Below are 13,338 nucleotides of genomic sequence, written 5' to 3' on the forward strand. Positions count from 1 at the left end.
TTCCGAGCATTATGGAGCTCGTCCAGAGCAATTATGACCGTTATTTTCTTTCAAGTAACTCTTACATTTACTCATTGATATGGCAACATTAATATAATAAAAGTGATGGCAACTTTAAATAAATTGTGTAGAGAGGGTAGAACAAAAACTGCTAAATGTTTTCAACAATTTAATAATTTATTGTAATGTTGTATATGTATATTATATATACTTATTTTGCCTTTTATACTTTTATTTAATTCAATTGTGATATTTTCTAAGTAATGATTAATTAATGTTTATTTTTCAACTAGAATTGAAAAACCGCTAAATTAGCAGCACTTATCTACCTACCCACTCTGACAAACAGCTGTTGCACGTTGTTGTTATTTGATTTGTTTACAAACTGCAATAATATGCAAATAAGTTTAAAACACAAATATACCAACAAAAATCAATAACAATAAATATTTAAAAGCTTAAAAATTTACAATATTTGTTTAACTAATTAGTTTTTTAAACAATTAATAAAATAATATAAAAAATAACAATTTCACGCTCTACTTCTCCCCCTTTCTCTAAAAACCAACTAACAACAGAGATCATTTTGACAAATACATGTCAACAACAAAAATAGTTTGCGGTTGTTGAATACAAGAAGAAGAAAAAATGCAGGATAACAAAAACAACTTTATTTTCATTTGATTAATCGATTTTTTATTTATTTATTTAAAAAAGCATAAACAAAATGCACGATTTGGAAACGCATAAAGATAGTGTTAATTATCTTGTAAACAAATTATGTTTGGGTATACTACAACAACAAAATGATAGCCTCAATCCCGAACAAATACTAGCAGCTGTCCCCAAATTAAAGGCGTTGTCCTATCAAATCTTATTGAAGAAATCACCAAGACCACGCAATGACAACAGATTGGAGGAAAATGTTGATTTTGAACCACAGCGTGCTTTGGATATACAGATATTTGCGGCAAAATTAAATTCACGCGCCAATCCCGAGGTGTGTTCGAAATTCGTCGCCTTCGAGGAACAATTGGAGGCCATAAAAAATGAAAGTTATTTTAGTGAAGGAGCTGGTAAGGGTATATTGCAATTGTTGCTGGCATTACAGGGAAATGTGCATGAGGAATATGAAGTGGTAAGTGGAATTTGTTTTGTTTGAAAAGGAAATAGGTTATGTATTTTTCAAGGGTATATTGCAAAATATAGCTTTTCATAAAAAACTCTTGCGTTCATACATGTTTACATGGATTATCTATATTTTAAAATCTTATTTTTTTACTTTTTAGCCTAATATGTGTGCTCCTGAGCTACTGGTACCTGGACCCTTTACCCTACATGCCAACTATAAGGATAATCGACATTATCCCACTTTCAACGATTATGATATTATGTCTCCCACTCCGAAATACTTTAAAAGCACAAAACCTTTAAAATCCACCGACAATCCATATTTACCAAAATTTCTATTTGAAGGTGAAACCAATCAATTAATGGCCATAGAAAATAAATTTTCCTCTGCTGCAAGATTTGAAAGGGATTTACAAGATGAATGTACCTTTACCGGCATGACAAAACGTTTATTGGGCGCTTCAATGCGTATAAATATCAATGCTTTAAGATTATTTCCTGAGACATTTAAACAGCCTCTAAAAACATTTAAATTACCCTCTACAAGTCCTCGAAAATCTTTGTTAGCTTCTAAAGTTGACGCCAAAAAGGAGGAACATTCTATTAAAGAAGCCAAAAAAGTATTCTCCTGGAATTGGGAAGGTTTAGGCTGTTTTGGCATTACTTGTTCTAAGCCTTTTGCCGGTGAAGCCAGCATATCTTTACTGCTGCAAAGTCATATAAATCAAGAGAAAAAGAAACCTTTTGAGGCGAAAATTTTAAAAATGCAGGATTTTTTAAATGATTTAAAGTCTTTAACAGGTATTAAGACAAACAGTTGTAGAAATTTAAATAAAGATATAAATTTCTTCTAATAGTTGGCATACAATCGGATACCTTTTATCACGATGAGTTCATAGTTTTTGCTATGAAACCAAATGTTACCATCGAGGGTGTTTTACCGGGCACTATAAAATATTTTGTGGAAGATTTCTTAGAATGTGGCACCTGCTACAAACGTATGCAAACCATGATTATGAAAAGAGACTACAAGTTAATGTTTGAAGGCTTTATGTTTAAAGTAAGTGAAGATTTAACAAATATCACTGGAATGATTCTATTTGTATTGCTTTAATATTCCTTGAATTAATATTGTATTTTATTTGCATTTTAGGCTTTATGCAGTGCTATTGATGAATATTTATTGACATTTCGTCAATTTGTTTTTGCCAAACAAGATGCACATTTAATGGGCTTTTATAAACGAATGAAGAAAATGATGAAACAGATACGAATCTATCATTTACGTTGGCTATACATCCAAATGGTAAGAATAAAAAGGGTAGATAGATAGATAGATAGATAGATAGATAGATAGATAGATAGATAGATAGATAGATAGATAGATAGATAGATAGATAGATAGATAGATAGATAGATAGATAGATAGATAGATAGATAGATAGATAGATAGATAGATAGATAGATAGATAGATAGATAGATAGATAGATAGATAGATAGATATATAGATAGATAGATAGATAGATAGATAGATAGATAGATAGATAGATAGATAGATAGATAGATAGATAGATAGATAGATAGATAGATAGATAGATAGATAGATAGATAGATAGATAGATAGATAGATAGATAGAAGATAGATAGATAGATAGATAGATAGATAGATAGATAGAAGATAGATAGATAGATAGATAGATAGATAGATAGATAGATAGATAGATAGATAGATAGTAGATAGATAGATAGATAGATAGATAGATAGATAGATAGATAGATAGATAGATAGATAGATAGATAGATAGATAGATAGATAGATAGATAGATAGATAGATAGATAGATAGATAGATAGATAGATAGATAGATAGATAGATAGATAGATAGATAGATAGATAGATAGATAGATAGATAGATAGATAGATAGATAGATAGATAGATAGATAGATAGATAGATAGATAGATAGATAGATAGATAGATAGATAGATAGATAGATGATAGATAGATAGATAGATAGATAGATAGATAGATAGATAGATAGATAGATAGATAGATAGATAGATAGATAGATAGATAGATAGATAGATAGATAGATAGATAAATAGATAGATAGATAGATAGATAGATAGATAGATAGATAGATAGATAGATAGATAGATAGATAGATAGATAGATAGATAGATAGATAGATAGAGATAGATAGATATAGATAGATAGATAGATAGATAGATAGATAGATAGATAGGTAGATAGATAGATAGATAGATAGATAGATAGATAGATAGATAGATAGATAGATAGATAGATAGATAGATAGAGATAGATGGATAGATGGATAGATAGATAGATAGATAGATAGATAGATAGATAGATAGAGATAGATAGATAGATAGATAGAGATAGATACCATGGCGTCAAAGTTACGGCGTACGATGAGGAAGTCTGCTATATATCCGGTTGGTTCTTCGAAAAGTCCTCATAAGTAGATTATTAGGAGAGTCGGATCTAGGGATGACCTACCCTCTTCATCTAATGAAAATGAGAAGAAATCAGGTCTTCAGGTTGCGGTCATCGATCGTAAAGATCTGGACGAAAGTCTTATTAACGAAATCGACGTCTTTAGTGGCAATTCGGAGAATGAATCGTACAATAGTGCATATTGGGTTAAGCATATGAATGTTTTCTATTGCGAAAACAAGAACTCTTTGGACTTCTTAAGATCGACAATTAGCAAGTGCAGTACCTTAAAGCAATGCTTGAAATCGCTTGTATGACTGCCTTCAGTGGTGGTGCAGATTGAGTTAAGAGTGTGAAAGTTTTTAAAACAAGATCTCCTTGCACTTTTAAGATCCACAATTGGCGAGTGTGGCGACGTTAACCCTACAGCAAAACTTGAAGCGATGATGAAGTCTATATTGAAAGTAAGGATTTAACCACCCGTACGAACGGTAGAAATAACGTTGGCCAAACAGAATAATAGACTTCCTTCACAACAAGTGAGGCCTGTGACTTGACTGGTGAATAAAAGAATCCCGTTAGAGATTTTCGGTTCATTGTGGACCTTGAGTTTCTAGATCAAGTGGGATGTTGTTAAGTTTGGTCTTGGTTATCTACAATTGAAATCTCGTATCCTTAATGACTGGAGCAAAAACTGAAAAAAAGAATAGCGCTTCGCAAATTAGTTTTTTATTTTAAAAACCTTATTATACGTATTTAACTAAGAAAATAATAAAAATCAGTAATTAACTTTTATAATCTCCTTTTCAAATAGTTGATGCTAATGTTAAGCCACCCATGGGTTCACAATTTTTGGGATATTTGTATAGGGAAATAATGCGTCTAACAGAAAAGGATTATATAACACTGCTGGTATTCATTTTAAAAAGATGCTGTCATGTGTATTTCAAGTAAGAAAAGAAAAACATTTTGAACTTTGTAAAATTTTGAATATTATCGATAAATTTATAAATAATTTTAGACACTTGCAAAAATGGATTTATTATGGCCTATTAGATGATCCCTGCAATGAGCTATTTGTGGGATTTGTCGATCATTATAGAGAAAATACTAAGTACTTCTACGATAAAGCGTATTTTGTGCGCAAAGAATCTGTACCGGGATTTTTTCAAAATTTCGAAGAACAGATATTACAGTGTGGCAAATATACCATGCTCTTAAAAGCCTACAAGCCTAATGTATGTTTTTCTAATGGATTTTATCTTTAATGGTAGTTAAAAGTTTTATATTTTTTTGTATCTTAGCATGCGCTTTTTGATTTAAATTATCCCTCAATATCGGTATGTCTCTCATTCGAGGATATAGAAAAACTCGATGCAGCTTGTTTGCAATATTATGAAAATGCTAAAAAGGTGTGCGTCAAACCCATAACTATACGAGAAGTCTTTGAGACTAGAAGCGAAGAAAAACGACAATTTTTCCAACGTATGGTGGAGAGATCAAAAGCAAATTTAGAACGTTGGACGGAAGAACAACATGAGCAGGCACTCATAGTTTCCGAACAAAAGAGAAAACGCTTAGAAGAATTATCTTTGCAATTAAAAGATGTTAAAGAACGTAAGATAAGAGAGCGTAAGGCAGGTGTGGAAATGGAATTGAAATATCTAAGAGAGGCAGAAAAAATTGAAGAACAACGCATGATCAAGGATAATATAAATCTCAGAAAACGTATAGAGTATTATCAGGAGTTAAGTGATACAATAAACGAAAATGAAAAAGCTAAAAATAAAGACAAAAAGAAACTTTCTCTTAATATAGCAGCAACAACGGCAGCAGCCGCTTCTAACTCCATACAAACCACACAACTGCAAACCCCACTTAGTGCAGCGGGTACAGATTTTGAATCTTGTTTTGGCGATGAAGATGATGCCGTTTCTGAATATGAGGAATGTATATCAGATGATTTTGTGGAAAAGTTTGCTGAAAATGAAAAAGACCTTAAAGCGATTTATGAAGCAAATGAGGAGGAAGAAGAGAAAACTAAAGAAGAACTAAATAATGAAACTTCCACCGAAAACCTTAAGAATGTTGAGATAGAAGAAAATGCCAATGTTATTAAATCCTGTCTAAAGCGCAGTGATTCTGATTTTCTTAATTCTAATGAAACGCAAAGTATTAGCACACTGCAGGAAAATAGACAAAAAGCCATGTCGGGCACAAATATGGATCAATGTGTTAAAACCATGGAGGTAGCTATAAGCAATAAAACATCTCTACAAAATGTTAAAGATTTAGTTCCAACCGAACAAGAAACGCAAGGTATTTAAATTATTCTAAAAATATTTAAACTTTTCTTTTACAAAAATTAACAATTTCTCTATAAATTCCAGCAAATTATGAAAATCTTTTAAGTGAAGCTAAACGCAATCGAATGCGCGTTTTAAATGAAGAGTTCAATTTTCAATCGCAAAATTCTCATACAAAATCTATGCCCGATATTAATCTAAACACTTTGCCAGAAACAGAATTAACAGATTTGCAGCGTAATCGTAGGCGCATGATGCAAAATGATTTGTTTAGTGAATACCATAAAGATCCAATGGCAGCTAGATCAAATCTGTATTTAAATTTAGATACCGAAAGAGCGCGCAATCGTCAAAAGGTATTAGAAAGTGAATTTAATATATTGACGGGCAAACTGGAAGTGAAAAGTGCCAAATCAACGGCCTCTATAAATCTCGATACACCCATGACTCCCATGTCCACAACTTCGGATAATACGCCTCTTACGGAAACTCCCAACCAACAGCAAGAAGATAAAGATAATGGTAATGATGCTGCCTTAAACAACACTAAAACACACGATAAAAAGGAACAACAACAAAACGATTTAAAGTTAAATGTTTCTTTAGCGAGAAAATTACCTAAAGATTTAAATCTTTCCACCGCCATCTCGGCTTTTCCGGAGTCTACACCCGATTGTGGCCTCAATACTGCTGGCATAATGGCTAAACAAGGTTTTCCCTTTCCCAATGAGGAGAAACGTAAGAAACAACAACAAGATGCCTCCACCGAAGCTCCCGTTCATAATGAATGCCAGCAGCAGGAAGATGCTTGCCCCCAACCTGATTATCAAAATCCCTATAAACGTTGCTGTGAGCTAATCTCTACAAATTTCACCTGTAACACTATCAGTCCCTATATACGTCTCAATAATCCCATGAAAAAGTCTCCTAAACGGGAAAATTCCAAAAAACTTGATCTCAATACTATGAGTGTAATAACACTAACGGAATTTCTCCAAAAATCGGTTATTATACCCATGAGTACCCATCTGGAATTGGTTAATAATGAAGTGATGCGTATGTTTTTGCAAGATTTAAAAATACTCGATCATTTTCGTAGTCTACGTAATTATTACTTTATGATGGACGGTGAATTTGGTTCGATAATTTGTGATGGTATTATTGGAAAGTTGGAGGATGGTGCTACACCGGAGAAATTGCTTAATTATCAGATATTGCATTCGATTTTGGATACAGCTTTGGGTTCAAGTATAACCGGTGAGTCGACTACATTTTGCGATTAAAAACTTATTTACAAAGTTCAGACTATAGACTAGACAATTGACTCGACTTTAGACTAGACTGTAGAATAGACTTTACACCTGACTACGCTATAGACTAGACTATAGACTAGACTATAGACTAGACTATAGACTAGACTATAGACTAGACTATAGACTAGACTATAGACTAGACTATAGACTAGACTATAGACTAGACTATAGACTAGACTATAGACTAGACTATAGACTAGACTATAGACTAGACTATAGACTAGACTATAGACTAGACTATAGACTAGACTATAGACTAGACTATAGACTAGACTATAGACTAGACTATAGACTAGACTATAGACTAGACTATAGACTAGACTAGACTAGACTATAGACTAGACTATAGACTAGACTATAGACTAGACTATAGACTAGACTATAGACTAGACAATAGACTAGACTGTAGACTAGACTATAGACTAGACTATAGGCTAGACTATAGACTAGACTATAGACTAGACTATAGACTAGACTATAGACTAGACTATAGACTAGACTATAGACTAGACTATAGACTAGACTATAGACTAGACTATAGACTAGACTATAGACTAGACTATAGACTAGACTATAGACTAGACTATAGACTAGACTATAGACTAGACTATAGACTAGACTATAGACTAGACTATAGACTAGACTATAGACTAGACTATAGACTAGACTATAGACTAGACTATAGACTAGACTATAGACTAGACTATAGACTAGACTGTAGACTAGACTATAGACTAGACTATAGACTAGACTATAGACTAGACTATAGACTAGACTATAGACTAGACTATAGACTAGACTATAGACTAGACTATAGACTAGACTATAGACTAGACTATAGACTAGACTATAGACTAGACTATAGACTAGACTATAGACTAGACTATAGACTAGACTATAGACTAGACTGTAGACTAGACTATAGACTAGACTGTAGACTAGACTGTAGACTAGACTATAGACTAGACTATAGACTAGACTATAGACTAGACTATAGACTAGACTATAGACTAGACTATAGACTAGACTATAGACTAGACTATAGACTAGACTATAGACTAGACTATAGACTAGACTATAGACTAGACTATAGACTAGACTATAGACTAGACTATAGACTAGACTATAGACTAGACTATAGACTAGACTATAGACTAGACTATAGACTAGACTATAGACTATAGACTAGACTATAGACTAGACTATAGACTAGACTATAGACTAGACTATAGACTAGACTATAGACTAGACTATAGACTAGACTATAGACTAGACTATAGACTAGACTATAGACTAGACTATAGACTAGACTATAGACTAGACTATAGACTAGACTATAGACTAGACTATAGACTAGACTATAGACTAGACTATAGACTAGACTATAGACTAGACTATAGACTAGACTATAGACTAGACTATAGACTAGACTATAGACTAGACTATAGACTAGACTATAGACTAGACTATAGACTAGACTATAGACTAGACTATAGACTAGACTAAAGACTAGACTATAGACTAGACTATAGACTAGACTATAGACTAGACTATAGACTAGACTATAGACTAGACTATAGACTAGACTATAAACTAGACTATAGACTAGACTATAGACTAGACTATAGACTAGACTATAGACTAGACTATAGACTAGACTATAGACTAGACTATAGACTAGACTATAGACTAGACTATAGACTAGACTATAGACTAGACTATAGACTAGACTATAGACTAGACTATAGACTAGACTATAGACTAGACTATAGACTAGACTATAGACTAGACTATAGACTAGACTATAGACTAGACTATAGACTAGACTATAGACTAGACTATAGACTAGACTAGACTATAGACTAGACTATAGACTAGACTATAGACTAGACTATAGACTAGACTATAGACTAGACTATAGACTAGACTATAGACTAGACTATAGACTAGACTAGACTATAGACTAGACTATAGACTAGACTATAGACTAGACTAGACTATAGACTAGACTATAGACTAGACTATAGACTAGACTATAGACTAGACTAGACTATAGACTAGACTATAGACTAGACTATAGACTAGACTATAGACTAGACTATAGACTAGACTATAGACTAGACTATAGACTAGACTATAGACTAGACTATAGACTAGACTATAGACTAGACTATAGACTAGACTATAGACTAGACTATAGACTAGACTATAGACTAGACTATAGACTAGACTATAGACTAGACTATAGACTAGACTATAGACTAGACTATAGACTAGACTATAGACTAGACTATAGACTAGACTATAGACTAGACTATAGACTAGACTATAGACTAGACTATAGACTAGACTATAGACTAGACTATAGACCTAGACTATAGACTAGACTATAGACTAGACTATAGACTAGACTATAGACTAGACTATAGACTAGACTATAGACTAGACTATAGACTAGACTATAGACTAGACTATAGACTAGACTATGACTGACTATAGACTATAGACTAGCCTATAGATACAGACTATAGACGAGACTATAGACTAGACTATAGACTAGACTATAGACTAGACTATAGACTAGACATATACTAGACCGATAGATAGACTATAGACTAGACTATAGACTAGGACTTATAGGCCTAGACTATATACTAGACTATCAGACATAGACTATAGACTAGACTATAGACTAGACTATAGGACTAGACTATAGACCTAACTATAGACTAGACTATAGGACTAGACTAAGACTAGACTATAGACTAGACTTATAGACTAGACTATAGACTAGACTATAGACTAGACTATAGACTAGGACTACTAGACTAGACCTATAGGACTAGGACTATAGACTAGACTATAGACTAGACTATAGACTAGACTATAGACTAGACTATAGACTAGACTATAGACTAGACTATAGACTAGACTATAGACTAGACTATAGACTAGACTATAGACTAGACTATAGACTAGACTATAGACTAGACTATAGACTAGACTATAGACTAGACTATAGACTAGACTATAGACTAGACTATAGACTAGACTATAGACTAGACTATAGACTAGGACTATAGACTAGACTATAGACTAGACTATAGACTAGACTATAGACTACACTATAGACGAGACTATAGACTAGACTATAGACTAGACTATAGACTAGACTATAGACTAGACTATAGACGAGACTATAGACTAGACTATAGACTAGACTATATACTAGACTATAGACTAGATTATAGACTAGACTATAGACTAGACTATAGACTAGACTATATACTAGACTACAGACTAGACTATAGACTAGGACTATAGGACTAGACTAGACTAGACTATAGACTATACTATAGACTAGACTATAGACTAGACTATAGACTAGACTATAGACTAGACTATTACCGTGATTATAGACTAGTCTATATTACAGTCTATATGGAAATGAATCTTGTTTTCTTTTTTCTTACAGGTAAAGATAAAAATGCCGAAAATCTTTCCTTCATCGTCAACGATGTACCCGAAAAATTCGAACTCAACTCGCCCGATGTACTCAACAACCTCAGCCTCAGTTATCGAATTAATTGGCCTTTGAATCTCATACTTAATCCCGAAACACTCGAACAATATGCCAATATTTTCAAATATCTTATACGTGTGCGACGTATAAGTTGGATTTTGGAAAGGGCCTATCAAATACTAAAAGAAGCTGTAAAACAACACGGCAGTGCCATACTTAAATCACCACAATATAGACATGTACAATTAATACGTCATAAATTCTATCATTTCGTGCATGCGTTGCAGAATCACATCACTGCAAATGCTTTGCAGGCCTCATGGAAGACCTTCAAAGATGAACTGATGACGGCAAAGACTATAGAAGATATATATAGGAAACATGCTACCTATATAAAGCGAATATTGTTTTTATGCATGCTAAATAAGAGAAGTGCAGAATTTTATAATACCATAGAGAATGTATTTAAAATATCATTACGTTTCTACAAGTGAGTATAATTGAATGGGTGACATTATTAGCTAATTCATGTATTTAAATTATATCTTTTGATTATATGTATATAAACAAAAATTGTGTAATCATAGCTAAATATAATTTTATTTTATTTATTTGTTTTTCTCTTTTTTTTAGTAATTTAAAAACAAGAGAATTTAAATTGAAACCTGGTCATGAACATTTCACCCATTCGCGCTACGAAAAGTTGGTTAATGATGAATTAGAATTTGATAAATTCATCAAATATACCATTTATTTGGGCAATAAGATAGTACGTCATGGCTATCAAGCGGAGATTGGAGAATTTATTAGTTTGATTAATTTTAATCAATACTATATGCAAAATGCTTTCTAAAATATATATTTACTTATTAATTAACACTATAATATTGTTTTGTAAGAAAGAAATTTTAGTTAGTTATAAATTGCTTTTTGAAAATTGTATAAATTGAATATGACCTTTGGGTCTTGGAGAGTTAAAAGTTTTAGAATTATAATATTGTGCTTTAATATCGTTTGTTTAATAAATAACATTTTGTTCCTTTGATTTTTTCTGTTAAAAAATAACGAATTTTATTCCTGTTCTCATTTACAGCAATTAACAGTTTATCATAAAGAGATATTGGACTAAAGACTAGACACTAGTAAAGACTATATAATAAACCGTAGACTAGACTATAGGCTACACTATAGACTAGACTATAGACTAGACTATAGACTAGACTATAGACTAGACTATAGACTAGACTATAGACTAGACTATAGACTAGACTATAGACTAGGACTACTAGACTAGACTATAGACTAGACTAGACTATAGACTAGACTATAGACTAGACTATAGACTAGACTATAGACTAGACTATAGACTAGACTATAGACTAGACTATAGACTAGACTATAGACTAGACTATAGACTAGACTATAGACTAGACTATAGACTAGACTATAGACTAGACTATAGACTAGACTATAGACTAGACTATAGACTAGACTATAGACTAGACTATAGACTAGACTATAGACTAGACTATAGACTAGACTATAGACTAGACTATAGACTAGACTATAGACTAGACTATAGACTAGACTATAGACTAGACTATAGACTAGACTATAGACTAGACTATAGACTAGACTATAGACTAGACTATAGACTAGACTATAGACTAGACTATAGACTAGACTATAGACTAGACTATAGACTAGACTATAGACTAGACTATAGACTAGACTATAGACTAGACTATAGACTAGACTATAGACTAGACTATAGACTAGACTATAGACTAGACTATAGACTAGACTATAGACTAGACTATAGACTAGACTATAGATTAGACTACAGACTAGACTATAGACTAGACTATAGACTAGACTATAGACCTAGACTATAGACTAGACTATAGACTAGACTATAGACTAGACTATAGACTAGACTATAGACTAGGACTATAGACTAGACTATAGACTAGACTATAGACTAGACTATAGACTAGACTATAGACTAGACTATAGACTAGACTATAGACTAGACTATAGACTAGACTATAGACTAGACTATAGACTAGACTATAGACTAGACTATAGACTAGACTATAGACTAGACTATAGACTAGACTATAGACTAGACTATAGACTAGACTATAGACTAGACTATAGACTAGACTATAGACTAGACTATAGACTATAGACTAGACTATAGACTAGACTATAGACTAGACTATAGACTAGACTATAGACTAGACTATAGACAAGACTATAGACTAGACTATAGACTAGACTATAGACTAGACTATAGACTAGACTATAGACTAGACTATAGACTAGACTATAGACTAGACTATAGACTAGACTATAGACTAGACAGCTATAGACTAAGACATATAGACTAGACTATAGACTAGACTATAGACTAGAACTATAGACTAGACTATAGGCTAGACTATAGACTAGAATATAGACTAGAATACTAGATAGACTAGACTATAGACTAGACTATAGACTAGGACTATAGACTAGACTATAGAACTAGACTAGTAGACTAGACTATAGACTAGACTATAGACTAGACTATAGACTAGACTATAGACTAGACTATAGACTAGAC

General features: G+C 32.5%; 1 protein-coding gene across 1 annotated transcript; it reads left to right on the forward strand.

Annotated features, from left to right (window-relative positions):
- Positions 1-727: 727 nt before the first annotated feature.
- On the forward strand, positions 728-11,795 carry LOC119602856. Its single transcript, XM_037954630.1, is given in 11 exon segments — positions 728-1,138; positions 1,290-1,932; positions 1,989-2,191; positions 2,285-2,399; positions 2,402-2,437; positions 4,403-4,538; positions 4,610-4,826; positions 4,893-5,907; positions 5,979-7,151; positions 10,683-11,220; positions 11,364-11,795. Coding segments are annotated over 11 exon segments (4,707 nt in total). The 3' UTR covers positions 11,584-11,795.
- Positions 11,796-13,338: the final 1,543 nt, after the last annotated feature.

The sequence above is a fragment of the Lucilia sericata genome, unplaced genomic scaffold (assembly GCF_015586225.1).
Source record: "Lucilia sericata isolate MDLA Ls3-8-SP2 unplaced genomic scaffold, ASM1558622v1 Contig000259F_arrow, whole genome shotgun sequence".
Lineage (NCBI taxonomy): Eukaryota > Metazoa > Arthropoda > Insecta > Diptera > Calliphoridae > Lucilia > Lucilia sericata.